At 42.0% G+C, this 22,961-nt stretch overlaps 1 protein-coding gene and 1 long non-coding RNA gene across 3 annotated transcripts in view; one reads left to right on the top strand and one right to left on the bottom strand.

Moving 5' to 3' along the window:
• Window positions 1–8,042: 8,042 nt before the first annotated feature.
• The window catches only part of LOC147129208 (glutamate receptor ionotropic, NMDA 2C-like), a 34,043-nt gene continuing 19,124 nt past the window's right edge, over window positions 8,043–22,961 (bottom strand). Inside the window, exons 11-18 of the mRNA XM_086017242.1 lie at window positions 20,968–21,136; window positions 18,904–19,057; window positions 18,575–18,700; window positions 17,436–17,665; window positions 15,934–16,094; window positions 15,158–15,345; window positions 13,201–13,433; window positions 8,043–11,304 (exon numbers count right to left, since the gene is read on the bottom strand). Of these exons, the coding sequence (XP_085873368.1) occupies window positions 9,781–11,304; window positions 13,201–13,433; window positions 15,158–15,345; window positions 15,934–16,094; window positions 17,436–17,665; window positions 18,575–18,700; window positions 18,904–19,057; window positions 20,968–21,136 (2,785 nt within the window). The 3' untranslated portion in view covers window positions 8,043–9,780. The remainder of the gene's footprint in view (window positions 11,305–13,200; window positions 13,434–15,157; window positions 15,346–15,933; window positions 16,095–17,435; window positions 17,666–18,574; window positions 18,701–18,903; window positions 19,058–20,967; window positions 21,137–22,961) is intronic.
• Window positions 15,987–21,935, top strand: LOC147129209 (uncharacterized). Of its 2 annotated transcripts, none has more exons than XR_015082658.1 (3): window positions 15,987–16,207; window positions 17,376–17,694; window positions 21,863–21,935. It is a non-coding gene; the product is annotated as an uncharacterized LOC147129209 (long non-coding RNA). The 2 variants fall into 2 exon arrangements; XR_015082657.1 differs by lacking the exon at window positions 21,863–21,935 and adding an exon at window positions 20,956–21,061 and having other exon boundaries at window positions 17,376–19,113.

Raw genomic sequence — 22,961 nt, 5'->3', positions numbered from 1 at the left:
CCGTGATTCATATGTGCTGCTTTTTGCCTCTCGTCCCTGCAACAGAAAACAGAGTTTGGTTGACATACAGCAGGATGTTATTTTTTTGTAATAGGAATAAAATCTCGTAATCGCTGCAATGAATCAGAGAGGTTTTGAGAACCGTGAGTCGTTTTTTAAAAATCATTCTTCAAACGCTCAAGTCGCTATGAAGTGCTTCAAAAAGTCCTTGGTGTATATTTAGTTCATGTGAGGGCTTAAAAAAAGAACTTCAAAGTATCTTTGATGGGCTTCTGTGAGGTCAAAATGCTAACTAATATTAGTTTTCCTATTATCATATATGGTATTTCTTTTTTCCGCGCTGAATCACATTGAAGCTTTATTGTATTGAACAGGCCTCCAGGGTATACCCAGATTCAGGATTGTGTGGTTGTATAAGAGTTGGGGTTATGGAAGGGTTAGATTCAGCAATTTGGTGTAGGTGAAAGGTTATGGTTGGGGTTTGGTGTTGATTTAGGTTTTGGCTTGGTTAAGGTTTGGGCTAGTGTTACAGTTTGGGTTTGGAGATAAGATTAGGGTTTGGTAACATTTACATGCATGGTATGGGTTTGGGTTAGTGTTTTGAAGTTAAGGTTAGAGCTACTGTTTTGTTTGGATTTGGATTTAGGATTGGTTTTGGTTAAATGTTTTTAGTTGGCTTTTGTAATTGCATTAACAGCTAGAGTTTGATTATGGTGAGAGTTTGGCGTAGGGTGAGAGTTTGGCATAGGGTTCGTCCACCCAGATGAATGGAGATTCCATTCGCACCATAACTTGGCCTGCGGTTCCAAAAATTCCGTGGATTCCAAATTCCACTCCCCCATGTGGTTCACAGAGAAATGGAACTTGGAATCTGGCCCCCAAAATTGGATTTCAAATTTCAATTTATGGATGTCCGGCCAGGAGGGGTGCCATGTACCGGACAATGAAGCACTATTTTTGGGGATGACGTCCCAGCCTTCATTGGGGGTATGGAGGTGTGGGGTCAGATTTGTGTTTTCCTGATTTGGTGGGCCTTGGGGGCCCGACAAAAGTTGGGGTTAGTTGTAGGGTAAGTGCTTTGGTTAGGTATCGGGGTGGGTTTAGGCAAGGAGTTGGTTAGGGATAGGGTTAGTTTTCAGGTTTTGGGTCTAGGTTCTAGGCATAGACTTGGTAAATCTTCTGAATTGAAAGGTCTGATCACAAGTGTGCAGATTTTCAGAGATTAACCCCAATCAAACAATTACAGCATTGGTATTGCATGCTGTTAACACGTCTGGGTGGAAAAAAGGAAGGCGTTCATCCTTACCAATCGACTTGCAACCATCGCTGAACCCAGTGTGTCACTTTGATCCAACACCAAATTTATTGCCATCATCTTTGACCTTCAGTGTCCATGCTGACGGATGGTTGGCGGGACACATGATTGTGAAGCAGCAGTATTGCATGATGGGAAGAGAGACCAACGACAAATGTTAAATGATTCTCTGTCACACCTCTAGAACGTTTGGGTGATGACATCATCGAGCGATGGAGAGTGGTCGCCCTTGGTTTTTTTCCGCTGACCCTTTCAGTCATTGAGTGTTGTGACAAGCAGTATGATGGAATGAGGAAGAGGAGGCAACATGCCTTCATACCAATTAACCCATCCACCATCAAGGCCTTTGTACATTCCTGCTGGTCGCAACATTAGGTACACTTGCACCATTCAGGGAGGTAAAATATAAATTGATCATTTAGAATTCAATAACACTTTTTTTCCAATCTATACCGATAACGTCCTGCTTTTCCAAACAGATACCAATAAAAAAAAAGTGTAAATAAAATACAAATTGGGTGAGATTAAAAAAAAATTGCCTTTACAAAGTAACAATAGTAATGAGGACAATAACAATAGTAATAAAATAATAAATATTTTAAAAATAAATCAATGTACATTTAAATAAAATAATTAAAATAAATAATTAAATAACATGAGATAAAGGCTCATTTTGAATTCAACTTGCTTAATTGACTAAGATTTTTTAAAAATCTGCTGTGATAATAACAACAAAATATCTCTATATTGATCTTAAACATGAAAGAAAATGCGTGTTTCAGTTCGATCTCCTCTGCCATACAGTAACGGGTGTGACTACATAAAAATCAATATTGTTTGTCACTGCTTCAAAGGTGACTTCAGTTTTGTGAGATGTCTGACCATTGACTTGTCCTAATTTGCATGTAAAGCCAAAATATGTTTTGGAGTTAAGGTGACCTTGTTCTAAAAGATTGCAGTGGCGTAGCGTCTCCAAGTTGTTTGTTGTTGAAAAAAGATGTAATATTTTATGTTTTTATTGGAGTGGTTTGTCCTGCGAAACAAACCCTTGCTGTTGTTTTATTGCGGCGCACCACATGCCCGTGACATGAAACCATCATGATCGTTGGCACTTCATTGGTTCTACTTTGTGTGTGTGAGTGTGTGTCAGTGGGGTTTGTCCCATCATGTAGTATTGATGGAGACGATCTTGAAGATGACATTTATCGCTTCCAGCCGACACGCAAGAGGACAAAGTGGATGGAGGGTCTTACACGTTCATAGGCATTCACGCTCATTTCGCAGAGGTCAGGCTGTTTCACCGCGTCCGAAGCCTGATCATCTGATCAGTTTTTATGTTATGGTTTGGGTTGGTTGCTAGGGATTGGTTTAGTATTTGGATCATTTTTCACGGTTAGGGTTTTGTAGCTGTAGTTTTACGGTTTAAAATACGAGTTGCGTGGGATGTTTCGGGACAGTTTATGGATTGGATTATGCTTCAGGGTTAGGGTTGAGTTATTCCAGTTTACATTATGGTTTAGTTTAGCATTAAATTTTCCTGTTAGGGTTTAGCCTCAGATTTGGTGGAGGGATTTTCTTTGACAGACACTTTCAAATATGGCTGCAAATGTTAGTGTTGCGATGCCGGTCGCACTTCTCAGGTTGTCGTCATTATTGTATTCTGATTCATGCCGATTTTATCCCACACGCCGGGGCGGCTCGGCCTTCAAATGAGCGCCGACGTGCTCAACTATTACAAAATCTCACACAGCGAGTTGAGAGTGTGAGCGGAGGGGTGTAATTTAGAAGCAGCATTTAATACTCTTTAATTTGACGTAATCACATCAGGAGCCCGCTTCCTGTTTGCCTCTGTCCTCTCATTTCAGAAGTGCGTCGACTCGTTTCAACAGGCAAGTCCCACAGCCCTCCATGTTCCTCATTCACTTCCGCATTTGTGCCTCAAATCACAGAAGGACGCTAATAGGATCACAACATTCTGGATGAGTCACACTTTTAGATGTTTTTACACAGGTGAAATTGGGACACGTTTACTGTCACGCGCCGTGAAGGGGTGCGCAGGTTGTGTGTAAAAGTACGCCTACAGGGTTTTTAGAGGTCACGGACAAATTGAAGGTGTGCAAACTGTCACCGAACCTTTTAATGACTTTATGCTCCATATCCCCTTGCCCATCTCTCCTGCCCTGCAACCACAAAAAACAAAATGAGAACCGCAACAGCTACAAAATGAACCTCATTTTGAACTTTGCCCCCAGAGGATAAGTATGTATGTGGGCAGCAAAAAATCGTGCTTTGACAGAAACATGTTCCTTCTAAGGCAACCGGTACATTCAGTTGCGATTGATTGACACCACATGAAATCAAATTGGATGGACAAAAAAAAATCTTGACATCCACATACATGTACTCAAACAATTGTCAGCAAGAGAAATGCTATGAAATGAAAGAATATACTGTTGGGGATTATTTAATGCAAATTCATGGGACAAATATTAGACTTTAGCCTGTAAATGTAGGTCAGTGCTTCTGATCATGTCTAGGCCGGCAGAGAACAAAGTGGATTTTCACCACATAAACAATGTTGGTTTTATTTTATTTTTTTTTTAGCTGTGAGCGGCTGCTCGGCAGCTTCTACCCACCAAACCCAAAATGGATTTGTTTCCAACATTCAAGTCAATATTTTTATATAAGGTCCCACATTGGACAAGCTTGTGGTGCCACTATACTTGCTTACCAGAAGAGCCACAATCCCTTTTGGATACTCTTTAATACTAAATTCCAAAACCTATAGTGCTGTTTTTGGTCATCTTTTGTTTTCTGTCAGCAAGGCATTGTGTGTTGTTGAAAAAGCAACCGCATGTGTAGCCCCTGGCTACACGACCTGATTTAGCATCTGGACCAGTGAGTGAGAGTGAGACAGAAGGAGGACGAGGAGATGGACAAGTATTCATTGATGCTGTAAAACACAACTAAAAGTCACTCTGGAAGGATTGGTCTTGTCTTGGAAATTTCTCATCTCAGACTCTTAAAGGTTTTGTTGTAGTTATAAACAACCTATAAATATGTAAGGTGCAGTATATAAGATTAGCATTATAAACAGTCTGGATGAATGTCACTGTGTTTCTACACCTAGCGGGTTTTAGAATAACCTCCCCAAATTTCTAATAGCCACTGCTACCTCTTGGATTTCCTCTGGGGCGCAGACCGAAATGGACTTAGCTCATTTCAGGATACATTACATCGGTCTCTTCTGTTACATGCTGTTCTTTCCATGTCACCCACAAGGAATTCTATACATCCCATTGGTAAAAAGTTAGCCAGAAGAAAAACAGAATTAGGAGTTATTCTAATTCGCTGCCCAGAAAGGGTACCTTTCTGAGAGCATTACATATTTGTCCGGGTACACCAAGAACCATCAATTATGCCGAAGGTGGTCTGAATGAAAGGTCCAAAACAAGACTGTGACTTATCCGTTGAATCGCCAGATAGTCTTAAGTCTTTGTAATCTTGGGGTGTAGACGGATCCAAGCATACTATCCAACTTTGGCCAAAGAGGGACAGAAGGAAAGAAGGAAACAGGGATAAAAGGAGAAAGAAGAAAAGAACGAACGAATGAACGAATGAATGAACGAAAGAAAGAATTGCTTCTGAAGGGTCCAGACTGTGTTCGGTTAAGGTAAAACCACCTGTGGAGGGAAAAGCTGTCTGAAAAATTTCAAAGGTATCTTGAGTGTCCTCGCTTCCTTTCATTGCATTTTTTCTACAGTATATTTGTCCACCGTCCTCCAGATATGGAATCACATTTTACAGAATGGGTCAAAATGTCAATGAGCTTCTGGCTGTTGAGTCACATAACGGATGAACGGTTTATCAGGGGCCTGGATTTGCCTATAGAATTGTTGTCTGTTGCCATCCCGTGGAGTGACTGTGTTTTGCGGGGCGGGATGCTGTGCCATTGGCAGCTGACCCTGAGGAGCTTTGCCAGGGTACCGGCTGCCAAAAGGGCCCAATAATCTTGGAAAGCCGAAAGGAAAATGGACAGTGTGTTCACCGCGATGTCATTAGGAGGGTGCGACACCCGCTATGCACCTCTGCGACCCATTTCCACTCGGCCATGTCAGCCTTCGAGGGAGAGAGCAGGGGTGCGCTTCAGTGTTTGTCCTTTTGGGTTTCTGTCTGATAATGGATCGCGCCAGATTAAAAGCGGCACCTGGATGTGTTGCAGCAAAATTGCTCCACAGACACTCATTGGAAAAGTGGTGCGCCTGTAGATTGGAGGGTGCAGCCTAATGGAAATTATGACAGTGTTGACGGGATGAAAAATCAGGCTGACTGCCAAGCTGATGAAAACAGCTTGATTGAGGTGACGGAAGAGGCAGAGCCACGCCTGTGAAGCATTTACCTTCTGCTGAATATTTAGGCTTGATGAACGGAAAAGAAGGATGTTGTCATGTCATTCATACAAAAACAAAGGGCTTTGATTTGTTAATTAAGATGCAATCTGTCTCATTAAGTAGTTTAGCCTTTAACTCCCTGATAGACACGTTTCCCTGCCAAAGCCTCTATTATCCATCATCACCTCAGCTATTTTGGAGATTGCAAAGAACGTTTAATATTTAAAATCGCACAGTGGGAGTGGGGGAGGGGGTTGTTTCTCTGGATTCCATCTTTATTGTTCCGCTTATTTGATTACATTCTTTCCACCACCCCCGCCACCTGAAATCGGGTTTGAATGGGAGGCAGGGCCTGGTTTCCGGGGCTGCCTGAATGGGTCGAGCGGCAGTGAGATGGGAACGATTGTGCCTGAATTGTGCCTGAAGATTGGCCAAGTAATTAACGTTCCTGCTAGCTGGCAGATCCAATCGTCTCGGATTGGGAGACAAGCTGCGGGCCGAGCCCAACACACACAAACATGCGCGCACCCACACATACACATTGACAGTTTGGCTTTGGTGTTTTCATAGTGATAAACCCTTGATCATACCCTCTAATCCCAACCCTAATTTTTAATGCCTAACCCAAACTTTAACCCCTAATCCTAACCCTTTACCCCAACCCAAGCCTAACTCTTTATCTAAACCTTAATCTTGTCCTCTAATCTCGAACACTAAATCATTTACCTAAAAAGTAACCTGAACTCCTAACCCCAAAGCCGTTAACTAAAACTTAACCCTAACCTCTAAACCTACCACTCTCTTTAATTTCTAATCCTAACACCTAACTCTTCACAAACACTAGCCCTACCAAACTGAATTCGAGGGAGAGTATGCTGTCTAATTTTAGCTGTACTTCTCCATCCAATTTCCCCACGCCCCCCCATTATTCTTTTTAAAAGGTTTACTTTAGTCATAGTTAATCACTGTACTGTAGCCGAAGATGGAATCCAGGTAGGCTTTCATCTGTCGTCGCTGTCTGGGCCCGCTGCCCCATTTTCATGGCAGGTAATTGGCGAGTTCCCTCACCTAACCGGCTAGTTTTCGTCAGCTTCCTTCCTTAAGCCTCAGTTGGATGTCTTTAATGCCATGCCGTGGTTATCCTGACCTACGTTTGCTCCTTTCCAGCTGTGGTCATGACGCTGCACTGTACATCTGTACGGCATCTCGGGCTTGGCTACCCGACACTTTCCTCTGCAAACATTTTACCTCAGTGGAGGACTCTGCCCCAACCCTAACCCATACTAGACAATCCTTTGGAGGATAAAGGTTTGCAAACTGCGGACGTCACAACTGCAAGATGATCTACCCAGGACGACATTGTGACTTTCATCTTTGGCGAACGAGGTTTCCAGACAGCTTTGGAGTGATTTTCACTCAAACGCCTCCCACTTTTCCTCAGTATTCTCTCATTAAGAACCCTCGTCTTGCAAACGCAGAAATAGATCCCTTGCTCACTTCCAGACCTGTTCTCGTGTATATCTCGCCCCCTTCGTGTCGCTCCCTTCACCACGCTATCGCCGCATGCCTCGCTGTTATCTCCCCGACTCAAAGTCACCTAAGCGTCTCCCCCTCTCTTGTGGTTTTGATCTATTGGTGCTTTTTTCCCAACAGCCCTCAGTCGCCGTTGCACCAACTTTTTCCACTTCACGTCATCCCACATGTTCTTATCTACTCCTGCTCTTTTCACTGCTCTCCCACACCATTACAGTTTCATCTGCAAGCCTTTTGTCTCAAGGTGACTCGGAGCAGCTATTGACTGGACGTGAAAATTAATTTATTCACAGTCAGGAGGTTTGAGGGGGTTTAGTATTGAATGGTAGGAAGTAGGAAGTAAGCAGAATATTTTTTTAAAACCTAAACCTTTTTCTAAACTTTAATCCTAAACCCAACCTCTAACTTTACCATCAACGCTAACCCTTTACCTAAATCCTAACCCTACCCTAGTTGCCAAACCCTAACTGCTAATCCGTTACCTAAACCCAACACCTTTTACTTAATCTTTACTTTCAACCTCCACCCTTGCATCTAGTGTGTAACTCCTAAGAATAAACCCGAATGAAAACCTTAAACACTGACTTAACCCTAACCTCTATCAGTACTCCCAACCTCAAACCGTACACTCAACCCTAATGCCTAACGCTAACACCCAATTTAAACCCCCAAAGCCAACCCTAACCCTATTCATAACCCCGAACTCAATTCCCTTGTAAGGAAAAAGCTCACTAAACTTGACGACATGAATCAGGATGCAAAGGGTTATTAACAAAAGTAGACACGTATTTGTAGGCATCCAAAAAGGCTCTTTAATTGGTCTAAGTGATTAATTACAGGGTGAGGGCAATGGATAATATAGATAGTGTAATAGCTTTCAATCACCTAATTTAAAAATTGATCATTAAGCAATTAGAAGTGGCGGGAGGAAAGCAGGGACAACGAGGGAATACAAAAGAGTGGAAAAGAGTGGGCGATGAAAATCCTAATAGGCAAACTGAGCACGTTAGTACAATAGTAACAAATAGGTTAGCTTGACACATTGTGCCAGAAACGTGATTAGAAAATTTGTGAGTGACTATAAATTCCTATCATAAGTAGATTATATGAATGACACTCAAATAACACATTTTTTTTCCTACTGATATAACATTTTTGAATAAATACCTAAGTATCGTGAGGCCCTTGTGTTCTCTGTGCTGTATTGTGGCCCCACAAAAAGACCCAGTGAAGAGCCCATAGTTGGATGAATAAGACACCTCGTGTTGGTCAGTGCTACCAGATACCATCCTTGCAGTTTGTGTTCATGTGGACTCCATTCACAATCCGTCTTCTTGGATTTGCGGCCAAAAGATTTTTTTTTTGGACCATTTGGCGGCAGTAGAGCTACATTGTGTTACATTAGTTAGCAAAATGTTGTTTCTTTAGTTTCAGTCAGTTTGTGTCCAACCTCCTTCAGCTTAGGGTTTTTTTTTTTTTTTGGTCTCTGTCAACCCCTGAGGGACATATCGGGCTCTTTAGCTGCTACATGTGTCGATAATGTCATTATCTGTAGTGGCTAACTGGCAACACCACTCGCAAGGCTACCCACAACACATAAAAACAAGGCTAAGCTACAACGGATCAGAACAGAACACACCAGATCAAATCGTGACTGACCGAGCTGTGCTACGCTTGCTTGTTAGCAGGTTACTTCCTGGTTGATGGAAGATGAGGTAATTTTGTAATATGTTATTTATTTATAACTGGCTGGAGAATGAAAAAAAATATAGTTAGGGGTAAGGATAGTGTTGAAGGCTAGGTTTTGGTTAGTAGTTTGGATGAGGGGTTCTCATTTTTAGCCTGGGGAAAATGAATGCTTCCGAGACCTATATGGCAGCCATCTGCAAAATTTAGTGGAAATCGGACATGAAGTTTTTCCGTAATCCTGCTAACAAACAAGCTAACCTTTCAACAAACGCTATCAAAATGTGTAACAATAATCTTAAACAAAGTTTACAGATCTGTTCTACTATTCTTGTCTGACAATAATAATCTACAGTAATACGTTGTTATAAAAATAGATAGCCGTTTTAAAGAAGTTACCTGATGTTTGCAGATGTCTCAAACTGATTATGTCATCATAGCAAAGCTCCGTACTGTCAAACATTTTCTTAACTCTTCACATGTGCATTCTTTCATGACACATTGCTACAGTGCAGCTTTTGTGTTTCTTTTTGTTTTTGGTGACGGTTTGGAAAGATGTGATCCTTTAATCCCCGCTGCTATTTCCTCACAGCTGGCAACATGACACCAGAGTTTGAATCCCATCCACAGTAAAATATGTACACCACAAACATCACAGCATGACAATTCCGGTTATACTTCGACCACGCGGCGACACCACGGACAATTCAGTGCACACAAAACGCACAAGCAAAAGGATCCGACCTTCAGTGCATACTGTATGTTAACATCCATTTCAACACAAAGTCTCCCCAAAAAGCAGATAAGCCATCTTTCTCCACAGTGGTCAGTTGTAAATTCTCCTGCTTGGTTAGTTCACACCTCAGACTCCAAACTGGACACCCGTCTCCAGGGCCGGAGCACACAGGTGCTCCCCGCTGCCTGGCCAACTCCTCCTTGACTTCCTTGCATCTCCGATCCAGATTGGGAGCTCTGATAGATCCCGTAAGCTCCGTACACACTGTCCTGGTACAGAAAGGCCCGCTGACCCCCGCATCGTCCCCCACCGCAGGCCAGCAGTTGGCATACAGGGCTGGCTGCTGGGTGACTCCCTGGGGCCTGGTTGTGGTTTTGCAGGTTGAGGGGTGATTGGTAGAGTGGTAGCCCAGGATAGGATTTCAGGTAGTGGGCGTACTGTCTGCTGAGCAGGCTGGTAGCTCTCCGTACCATTCCCTGCCCTAAACCGGCACCATACCGCACCGCCTCACCATATGTCGGAAGATGGGTGGACTGGGAATACCTCAGCCGTTGGCCTTTACGGCCAGCAGGCCTCCTGTGATCCTCCCTTATGTGCAGGTAGGCCTGGTTCCGCGGGAGGCACAGGTTGTTCCGGAGCTGGGCCGGGTTGTGGGCCTTTGCAGCCATGGTCGGCGTGAGGATGCATGGGAACAGGTCAGGAAGTGTGGAGGGCGACTGGCTGGAAAGGGATGACTGGGACTCGTCTAGCTGGTGGATCTGCTCGCAACCCCATGTTGCTTTCAGGAATGAGGGGCGACGGCGCCTACGTCTTCCCTTCAGCATGAGGTCCTCCGGAGGCCAGGATCTGTAGTTCTCCACCGGAGGACACGTACCTTCCACCGAGTAGATGCTTTCCACGCTGGGGGCAGAGATGTGGCTTCCCTGGAGGTTGTTGGCTTTGAGCTCACTGAGACAGATTTTATTCTTCTCATGATCCCTGTACTTCCTTCTCTCTGCATCGCCATCTCCACACTGAAAGCTCTTCGACCTCCGTTTCCTCTGGTGAATGCCTCCCTCTGTGTGCTGGTTTTGGGCCAGGGGGGCGGGATGCGAGGTGTAGATGTCAGGCAACTGCAGGTCGGTGTACGAGATAAACCTCGAGTGGGGGTGGGTGTCCACATAGAGTCTTCCGGTAGTCTGGTAGTGGTGGGGATGCTGATGGGGTAGCGTTTCACTGACCGCCAGGTGTGGGCTGCTGAGGCTGGAGACAGGAAGTGGGCGCTCATACAGACAGGAAGTAGAGTGGGTTGGGAGTGTGTAGCGCAGTGGCGTGGGCCTGCTGACACACCTCTGCGGGGAGATGGGTTGTTGCGGGAAGGACACATGGTTCTCCGTGACATATGCAAAGCCTCCAGGTACCGTCTCAGCGGCGACATGAGGGACGCGGACTGGCAAACCACCACCACTGTGCCGGCTGAAGTGTTCGATCGTTTTGGTGGCGTTGTCCAGGGAGCTCTCCACATTGGCGGTGGACACCAGGTCCTTGGCGGTGCGCAGCATCTTCAACATGTTTGCTTGGGCGTAGTTGGATGTCAGATCGGGTTTGGCCAGATTGGAGGAACGGCCGTGATCCTCCACACCCTTGAAGCAACTGTAGATACCCTAAAAGAGATACCAAAGATACCAAATGAAAAGTCAAAAAGAATATCCTTGATCTTGAATCTTATCCAACTCAAATAATAGCTGTGAAGTGTTATTTTTTTGTGCTTTACCATTCACCACTTTCCAGGCAGTCATAAACAAAAGCAAGATCCTATCCATTTTATTCCTACACCGCATGAGCCTTTGTGTGAAATATGGGCCCGGCTTCCGGTACAGCGAAACTGGCATTTTGTTTACATGGAAACTGTATGTGCGAGATAGTTACAGACTTTAACAATGTGGGAATGCCAGTTGTTGCAGCTTATAAGAGTAAACATCAATCCCGGTTGCTGCTAATGTAGCTGGGTAGGAGGATGACATTACAAATGACAAAAGAGGCCACCGACAATGTACAGTAAAGTTCTAATTCAGTCGCTTCAGATGCGAGGCAATAAGCAATCTGAAAAGCTCTGAGGCAAATCAGCACCTACACAGCAATAAAGTTGGTCGCATTTTGTTCAAAGAGGTTGGACACTTATTTAGCTAAAAGAAGAACCTACTACTTCATTGTGACTACATGACCGGGACGCTTCAAGTAAACAAGGGTCACCTTGCTCAGTGTCCTAAAACTCAACTGCGATCGATCTTCAAAGTTTATGTGAAAATCTTTACTTATGTCAACTTCAACCACCCACTGCAAATATTAGAACGATGAGGCCCAAAATATTGCGACGATCCTGCTAATAATTTCAGAGGTTGACTAATACTAAAGTGTGGTTCCTCCCACACACATAAAACAATACCTGATGTTCTTGTGGCACTTGGCACCCGATGAATCTTCTTTGCAACGCAAGCACAATAACACAAAGTTCAATGTGCGTGATGCGGCGCCGTGCTCTTTGTCCACAAAACGAAAAGGAGCAGAGGTACAAAGTTGAGGTGGTGGTCTTTTCAAACGATTCTCAAACTCATTCTTCTGTGACACCTTTGGATTTTAAATGTAACCTCATTCAAGATAAGGTTCATGTTAAACATGTCAAAACCGTTTATTTCCCTCTTTGACCACTCAACAAGTCGTACGTCGCCAAAATTAATGGAAGGTCATTTTGAATACCTCTGTTGACTTTATTTTTCAGGTCAAATCAGTCTTTTTAGAACTCCTGAAGTTTACATTATCAACCTATTTGCAGCTATAATATTGTATATTATATTATAAACAGTTTGCATATCACCGAGTCACAGGCGGCCTCCTTCCCAAACATCAGCGGGCAAGAAGAAAACAAACAAAATAATACAAATTTTCACGAATATATCCTTTTATTAACAAGGGATGACTCAGCCTTCAATTCATTATGCATTCTCCCAGGACTCAAAGAAAAACTGTTTAAGCTGAGAGTAAGAAGAGGAACGGCCCACTAAACTCACCAGTCAGACGACGCCCCCGGAACAAACTGCGATGGTGACACGCCGAGATTCCCGAAAAAAAGAGAAGCTAAATTTAATTTGCCCCTCGGGGGACGGATTAATGATCTGATAGTCATTTAGCTGTTAATCTGATAAAAAGAACCCTGATCCGGGCTCAATGGTGTAATTACACAGCAGAGTGGCTGGAGTCCATTGACGTTTCAATGGTCGCATTCTGCAAAAATAGAGCCGCCACCTAAACGCCGGGTGATTTACGCTAATTGCGAATGAGCCTTAAAAGCTAAACGCTGAGCAAACATCCAAATTTGTGCTTCTTTTTGCTTTTATCTCCTCTCTACTCTACAGTAAATGTTTTTAATTACACCGCGCAAAACATCCATTTAAACTGATGTATTACTTGCCAACTTCTGAGTGGCGATATTTCCCACTCCACCCACCGTAAACCTCCCTAACCACCCAACCCGACGCGGTTTCGTCCGGGGCGGGCCTCACCCGACTGATGGCCAATAGGAAGTCGAGTTTGTGGGACTTGTGCAGTGAGTGGCGCAGCTTCCAGTAGAGCAGGTGCTCCCAGGCGAACACCAGCAGGCTAAGGCCCATGGCCACCAGCAGCATGTAGAAGACGCCCGCCATGTTGTCGATGTCCAGCTTGCTGCTCATCACCTCGTTCTTCTCGTTCTGGCAGATGCCTGAGAGCCACACTGTCTCCAGGCGCTGTGTGTCACCTGGAATGTGGAGCAGGTGCAATAGCTTTCAAAAAACATGGCAGCCGCATTGCCCATTATATCACACGGTTGTCCATAAGCATTATTACAGCGTCATGGAAAGCACAAAAGAACATGTTTATGGATATGTGTTGCGACTTAAACTCTCCGTGGAGGTAGGAGTATTAACTCCATACCAGCAGCCTTCATGGTTTGTTTATGTCGATGTATACGGTGTGTGTGTTTGTATAATGTAGATAATTGCACTCTCTCGCCATTCCCAGGGATTTCATTCTTCACAGAATGCCTGCCTTCTTCCTGCAAAACAAACTGCTGAATAGCAATAGGGGTACTGCAGGCATCCATATCTTTCCTTTATGCGGTAGGCGCAGGATGTGAGGGGGGAAAAAAAAAACAATTTACGTCAATGAATCGTCATATATTTTGAGATAGAATCACAATGCGTCGCTTTAAAAGACATTAGAATGGGTATATTTGTGGCCAAATGTTTGTGTTAAAAACTTTCATTTTTGATTTTTTATCATTCTCTCATATTCCATTGTGGCGGAAGAACAGCTACATGTCCTGAAGAACTGCATTATATTATGTATTGATAAAGAAGAAAGCATTGTAATGAGAATTAAGTGTATTGTATGATATAAATTGCATTGTATGAAAAAATAATAATAATAGAATAAAAAGAATAGATTGTATCATAACTGGATTGAATTGCATCGTATCATAACTGGTATAAATAGCACCACAATACAAATGAATAGTATTGTATTGTAATTAAGTAAAATGAAGTGTGTAGCACATCATAATTGGCATTAATCACGATTGGAGAGAATTGTATTTTATATTAATTGGAGTGAGTTGTAACCTACCGCAACTGTGAATTAATTGTATGGTATTGCATCATAATTAGCCTGAAATGAAGCATCGTATTATACCTCTAATATAATTGGAGCGATATTAAGCGTATCAGATCATAATTGGAGTTCATCATACCTTATCACGATTGGAGAGAATCATATTGTACAGTAAATGAAGTGAATCTTCTAATATCGTAATTGGAGAGAAGACTATAAAATCAAAATATGGTGAATTGTACTGCATTTTAATCAGACGGAATTGAAATGTTTTGGATCGTAACTGGAGAGAATCATATTGTATCATATAATAATGGGAGTGAATCAAAGCGTATGTTATCAGTCGCCCTCCCAAATACCCTCCCCCGCCTTCGCGTAGCGCATATTGAGCTTTTTCTGACGTATAGGTGGGATGTGTACGGATGAGCGTTCATACTGCAGATGAATCATATACGTAACCAATTCATATCCACAAATCGGAATTGTACTGTTCACACTGCATGAAAAATTCAGATACATGTCGCATATGGGCAAAATAATTTGAATTGAGCTGCAGTGTGAACATAAGTAGTTTGTAATAAAGTAAAGTAAAATACAATTCTCAAGCGACTGTTTGACCTTCCTTCTTCAGTACGGACGTACAGCAATACCGAAATAAATACATTTAAAGTGAACCCCTAAAGTTCACGTATGATATTCACTGACAACATCGAAAATGAAGGAATGATTTTCATTATAACTTGAGACAACAACCCCACTGACAAGACATTGACATTTGCTTCCAGAACACAAACAAAGCAAGGCAGGGGTCCGCGATTTCTCTATTCAACTCGACACAATGACGTGAGGAAAGCTTTTTGATCGGTCACCCACCGTCGCCGAGGAACTGCAAAAGGGCCAGGTCGATGAGCCTCTTCCAGCGTGAGTCTTTCTGCAGGGCGATGCCGTAGCCGGTGGTGGCGAACACTTTGCCGCTGCCGATGGTCACCAGCTTGCAGCCTTCGTCCTTGCCCGCCATGTAGTTGAGCACGGCCGCGTCGTAGATGAAGGCGTCCAGCTTTCTGCAAACACAACAAGCCTTGTTTGCCTTCTTGTCATGTTTAATGAGTTGTGACAGGGAACATTTTATGTCTGACAAGCAGCTGGAATTGCTTTAATAACAATTTAGTAGGATTTCACATACAGTATGCAGTGTGTGAACCATTAACTAAAGAACAAATTAATTAACTAGCAAATTAACTAACTAATGAACCACCTCTTGTATGAATAAATGATTGAACAACAAACACTAACTGATTAACTCATTGGCAAAGTAACAAACATATGAACAAAGTTAACGAAACAAAAATTGCTCTACTCCAAATCCTTTTAAATTATTAGAAAATATTTTTTTCAATTGTCATACTCTCCCAAATATAGGCCATTGGCCCCCACTCCACTCCCACCCAAAAAAACAAACAAAAAAAAGCAAGACATCACTTTGAAATACAAATGAAGCACTTGAAGTGATTTTCTTAATCTAAAAATATATCCACCACATTCCTGAAATATGCGCTACTAAAAAAAGTGTCATCAAATCAAGTGGCAAGAGGGCGAGTTAAAAATAAGTCTTTTGTGCGATACGGGACAAAAAAACACAAAGACCGTACCCCGTTTTGAGGCTGTTGAGTGCCTCCTCCACCCCCTTTTGGTTGTACTTCATCATGTGCGTGTGCATGTCGGGATAGTTGCTGCGGATGTTGCGCTCAGTGCTGCCATTCGGGACCGTCCCGAAGCGGAAGGGGGGGTAGTGCTCGTGCGGCTTCTGGAACTGCAGGGAGACCAAGGAGACGTGATGACGGGGTGAGAGGAAGAAAAAGGAGGAGTGGAGAGGAAAGAAGAGGGACTGACGGGTGGCAGAGTGAGGAAAAGAATAAGGAATGCGTGAGTAGTAAAAAGACATGTAAATGAGGAAGGGGTGAAGTGAGGACTCAGAGGAAGAATGGAGGTGAAGGCGAGGGGAGGAGGGGGAACGGATGAGGCACTTCTCACTTAAATCCAATTTTAGAAGCATATTCTCTTTTGCCATCAAATCAGCCGGAATATTCCACGAACGCCACGTGTCGCTTTGTTGCTCAGCATGGCCACAAAGAGCTCAACAGAGCGCAGACAATCCCTAAACAAGCATAGCTTGCTGGGAGAACAAAGTTACTATGAAATAACTAACAGACAAATGAATGTAGTAATCGACGCGTATGCAAATGAACAATCAAACAAATTAGTGATACGAGCCAACAAACAAACAAACACACAAACAAACAAACAAGCAATGAATATGTATGAACTAAGTTAACTTACAAACTCAACTGTTTCTGAAGTAACAAATGAATTAACTTCAACAAGTTCAACTTCAATAATGAACTAACAAATGATGAACTCAACCAAACTAGCAAACTAATAAGCGAACAAGATTTTTACAAACATACAAACCCATTGACGAAAGAACAAACTTACAAACTAACTGAGCAAATAACTGGCTAACTAATGTAACAACTAACAAACTAAGTAATGAGCAGATCAACTAACTAACTAACTAACAAAAACAAACATTGACTAAAGTGAAAATTAGCTAACTGCCTAACTAATGAACAAACTATCTATAAATGAACGAGCAAAAAAACTAGGCGGTTATGCTCTTGACAAACTAACAAACCAACCAACTAACTGATGAAGAAATTGACAAAGAATCCAATAAACATTAATAAAGAACTAAAAATGGTAGGTACTATATGTGTACAAACAGACAAATTAACTGACTGACTGACTGCTGACTGACTGAAATAGCAAACAAACAAACAAACCGGCTACCTGAATAAATAACTACCAGAACCGACTAAGTGATGTAGTTTATGTCAAGCTTGGTAGCAGTAATCGGCACTAGCGCTTATGAGAAATAGTGTTTCCTTATTGACCACAAGTGACATTTAGCAATGTGTGTGTTTTTCTTGAAGCAAGATGAAAAATGCGAGCACACGGGGCTGGAATATTGATGGACAAACACTCCTCACAAAAGTCCACACTTTGATCAAAGTCACTTATTGATTCGCTCTAGGAAGCCGCCGGGCTCGCCGCTGATGCCCGGGCATCCTAAAGGCCTCTGAGAAGCTCTCACCTTCTTGTCGGAGAGCCCCGACACAGTGTCGATGTACTGCTCCTGGATCATGAAGGCGGCCAGGTTGGCGGTGTACGAGGCCAGGAAGATGACAGCGAAGAAGGCCCAGATCAGCACCATGATCTTGCTGGTGGTGCCTTTGGGGTTCTCGATGGGCACCGAGTTGTTGAACACGATGCCCCACAGCAGCCACACGGACTTGCCGATGGTGAAGGTGGGGCCACCCGGAGCTGCAAACCAAGATGGAGGAAAAGGCAAGGTGAATTCAAGCACAGACTCCCTCCTAGGCAAAATCCATCAATTTACAATGCTCCACATGAGATTGACCACAATTTCAAAGCGAGTCACTTTATTATGATATCATATCATTTACTGCAATTACATTGTGATATGAATGATACTGATTACAACATTAAAATATGGACCTCAAATTACAATTCAACATGACACAATTCACTCCAATTATGTCGCAACACCATTTACTCCACTTGTGGTCCGAATCCCTCCAATAAAGATACGAGTCACTCAATTTATGATAGCAATTTATGATAGCATGATACTATTCAATCAAATGACGATGCGACGTGACACAATTTACACCAAGTATGATGTGATAAGATTTACTCCAATTATGATGTGAGACAGTTCCTTCCAATTATGAAGTGATGCGACCCACTCCATTGACAATGCGATGTGACTCATTCCGATTACAATGCATTTCAGTAAGATTTACTGCAATTACGATATGATCCCCTCCAATTACGATTAGAGTCACTCCAATTCCGATGCAATACAGTACAAACCATTCAAATAACGATACAATTTTTAAAAGTACGACACGATATACTCCACAACATTTGTTTCTCAGCTCACACAAAACTTCGACGTAGTCTCACACTTTCCATCACGCCACAAGCTGAGCGGGAGCCGCCGACATCATCCATCTTACCTTCGATTAGCGTGCTGACGAACACTAATTAAAAAACGAGAAAGTGACCTTTCAGACCCGTGGAACCGGGCACACTCTGTCAGAAGTGCATGCTGGGATTGATTAGCTGCAGCCCGGGAAGCCGACACGAGCTCAGGCATGCAGACGGAGGTTAGCCGGATCAGACTGTGTTTTCGTCTCCGAAACCCACCTTTGGCGCTCACCAGGCTGCGGTTGTAACCGACTGGACTGAAGTACTCGAACACGAACACTGTCACGGCCACTACCGTCAAGCACATGACGAACATCATGACCCACACGGCTGGACTGTACGGCTCTGCAGAGGAGACAAGTCAGTAGGCATGAATCTGTTTCGCCATTTGTTGTTCAGGAGGGGATGTGGGAGATTTAGTTGTAGGCCCCAGCTAGCGGTGGGATAAAAGCTTAATAGAAAGTTTTCCTGGGGAGGCGGCGGAGGCAGGCAGCTTTTAAAAGTAGGCCATCCCGGGAGAAAGCGGGAGGAGCCGTCCACGTCCTCACCAAGGAAGGCGGACGGGGAGACAGTGCCGTTGCTGCGGGCGACCATGACGCTGATTCCCGTCTCCACGAACGGCACGGAGAAGTCGATGATCTCCGAGCGCTCCTCGTTGATGGTGAGCGAGCCGATGGCCATGTCGGCGCGCCTGTACACAACCTGGATAGACACGTTTAGCACTTACTCATTGGTTCGTCAGCGCCTAATCATCATGGGTAAGCTATATGTTGATTATTACACAACACCACAAGTGGTTGGTTGGTTGGTTACATCATTTACCCTTCATGGGCCAGTCTATTTGTACAAACGTATATATGTCTATATGTATAAACATATACATATATACATATATATATATATACACACGCACACACACATATATATACATATATATACATACATACATAATACATACATATATATATATATATATATATATATACATATATATATATACATATATATATATATGCATATATATATATACATATATATATATATGCATATATATATATATATATACATATATATATATACATATATATATATGTATATATATATATATATACATATATATATATATACATATATATATATGTATATATATATATATATATACATATATATATATGTATATATATATATATATATACATATATATATATATATACATATATATATATGTATATATATATATATATATATATACATATATATATATATATACATATATATATATGTATATATATATATATATATATATACATATATATATATATATACATATATATATATATACATATACATATACATATATATGTATATATATATACATACATATATATATACATATACATATACATATATATGTATATATATATACATACATATATATATACATATACATATACATATATATGTATATATATATACATACATATACATACATATACATATACATATATATGTATATATATATACATACATATACATACATATATATATATATATATATATATATATATATATATATATATATATATATATATATATATATATATATGTATATATATATATATATATATATATATACACATATACACACACACTGGGAGCAGATGCACATGCAAGGCTCCTCTCTAGAAAAACACCTGCTCGCGCCGCCTTGCTCTCATATGCAGCTGTTTGATGCGCCCCATACGCGCGTGTATGTGTGTGCGCACATATGTGCCACCATGTGTGTGCGTATGCACGCTGTCACACCACTGACCCACTTTAGAGTCCATCAAAGAGACGACACGCGGCGAGGCAGGTGTCTGCTGGGAGCCTTTCAGCGTTAATAGCGTGGAGGAAGACGACATAACGCATATATTAGAAGTTCATTATCGATTGGTTCCATCTCAAAGTGTGAAAATCTTCATTTGCTGCACCTTATTTTCTGTTAAACGTCTATAACTTGAATTGCTGTACAAATATGAATTGTTAAAAAAAATATGTGGGTCAATGCCTTGAGACATTTTAAATGTTCACTCGTAAAAACGTCTCATAAGTCTCAAAAACAGCGACATGGAATTATGTATAAATTTCTATCTTCACAGGCTGCATGAAAAAGTCTCAGGTACCCATGCTCCAAATTAAACCATAAGTCAGCCATTTTGGTTTTAAGCAGCTTAAGCTCCTACACAAAGCATGACGTTAAAGTTGAAATTAAAGGTGTGAGAGTCCATTCATTGCTTCAATACAGATTTAGTTTGTTGTTGTTCAGGCTGATAAAATGTCATTATTCATTGTTGAAACGCTTTTCAACAACGTCAAAAAGTTTTTTTGTCACTTTAAAGAATTGGAAAGTTCCCCCGAACGGCAGCTTTTGAGTCTCAGCTCTCGACGGTAACTTGTGACTGGAAGCACATTTAAAGATGCAAACGCTTGTTTTGCCCGCAGGTGAAAGCGCAACAACACTCGAGGAACCTGCGGCAAATGTTTTTGTTCGTGGAATTGTCAACTTTAGAAGTCACTACAAAACTTTTTTTTCTCTTTCTTTGATGGCATTTTCATAGGGGACCACTTACCTCGCCAATCATACCGTTCCAGGTGCCGCGCACCAGCTTGCCGTGCTTCCCATTGGTGACCAGGTAGAGGTCGTAGGAGAATTTGATGGTGCGGGAGAGTTTCTTCAGGATGTCGATGCAGAAGCCCTTGCAGCACAGCTTGGTGTATGACTCCGAGTGGCCGATGATGCTGTGGGGGAAAAAAAACACAATATTTTAACTTGTAATTTTTCTTTGCTTGCTTGTCTAACCCTAACGCTTTGCTTGGACAAGGTTCAAAATGTCAAACTTCAATTATACGGAATACTTCAAAATAAGTTACAAGTCAACCATTCAAAAATCATAATAACAAATGAAAGTATGTATAATATCAACAAAGCAGTAAAGTCAGCATTTAACTGATAGTCAGGTATTAAAACTGAGATTTTAAAAGAAAGGAAGAAAAGGCAATAATGTAGCTTCTCTGAGGTTGCACACCAGAGCGTTCCATAGAGCCGGCGGCCGAACCGCAAAATACTCACAGCAGTCAGGCTCATATGCTGTTCCATATAGAGGCAGGAGCCTGGCAGTTTAGGGCTTTAAAGGTAATCAAAAGTACCTTAATATCAAATTTAAAAGCCAAAGGTAGCTAGTCAAGGTCAGTAAGGACTGGTGTGATGTGAATCATGACATTTTTTGGTGGTTAGAAGTGCTGCAGCATTTTGGATGCATTTTAAACAATGAATGTGTCCTGTGCTGATATCAGCAAACAGCCTGATTATATGGTAGTTTATGACTGGAGGATGTGAGGGATTCATTATGATGAATTCATTTTTTGAGTAATTTAGTTGAATAAAGTTTCATGACGTCCACCTTTGTGTATCAAAAAAGCTAAGCTAATATGTGAGAAGTATCCACATTTTCTGTTTGGTTTCAGAGTATGGTGTCGTCTGCAAAGCGGTCAAAGGCAATACCACGTCTCCAGAGATTCTCTCCAAGGGAAAGCATAGATGATGAATAAAAGGGGACCTAAAGAGGAACCCTGTGGGACCCAATAAGAGAGGAAGATGCTTCACCTGTGTAAATAGCCTTAAATTAAAGCTGAAACTCTTCAATTAAAGCACATCTTGTTCATTTCATTTCAAAATCCATTGTGGTGGTGCACGGAGCCAAAAAGATGACAATTGTGTTGTGTCCCAATATATATGGACTTCAGTGTATATACGTGATTGATTAGCTTGTGACTTTTGGAAAAAAAATAAAATTTTTGCTAAATAAAGCAAAACTGCTTCACAAGAAGAGTGTTGAAAAGGTATGGCGGGCATACATGCAGAAAAGGCGTTTCTAAAGCCGTTTCCTCATGCAATCGAATCACTTTTACCCTGAGGACGGAGGGCAGCAAGTAGGTGAGTGACTAATTGATTAAATGTTTAAAAGAATATAATAGAAAAAAAACATGAAGTGGTAAATTGGCCCTCATGTGTTTGTTCGAGAAGTTGGCAGCAGCTTTGACAATCTGCATCAATTAATTGTGGTGGATAGTGTAGACCACCTGGCGTCATTATACATGCTAACCCACGTGCGCTCTCAAACACACACACACACCTACACGCCCACACACATGCTTGAATCAGCACACACAACAGTCGAGTGAAAATCCTCTGAGAATTACAACAGCCTCACGGGTGAGCCTCGCTAAAATGGCCACAACGCAGCGCAAAAAGCATATTATGGGATGTCAGAGCAGCAGCTAAAAGGAGGGCATCTGGATGATGATGATGTTCAAACCACACGAGGCCTCAAACCAGTGTACTTCTATACTTTTTCACTGAAATACCTCAGCTTTGATTGCAAGTGTAGCAGCATTCGCATTCTGGCTTTAGTACTTTTCTAAATCAGAGAGAACGGGCATAAAGAAACCGCTGTCATAAAAGTCATGCTGTTTCTTTGGAAACTAGGGGCAAAGGGTGTTGCTGCCCCACAAAGGAGAAATTAGAGAGAGTTGGCAGAAGAGGAATATTAAAGTCCAAAACAAA

The sequence above is a fragment of the Filicampus tigris genome, chromosome 19, assembly GCF_054856515.1.
Source record: "Filicampus tigris isolate MCC_2025a chromosome 19, RoL_Ftig_1.0, whole genome shotgun sequence".
NCBI classification, from domain to species: domain Eukaryota; kingdom Metazoa; phylum Chordata; class Actinopteri; order Syngnathiformes; family Syngnathidae; genus Filicampus; species Filicampus tigris.
The sequence above is the reverse complement of the archived record's forward strand: the minus strand, read 5'-3'. Positions and strand labels throughout refer to the sequence as shown.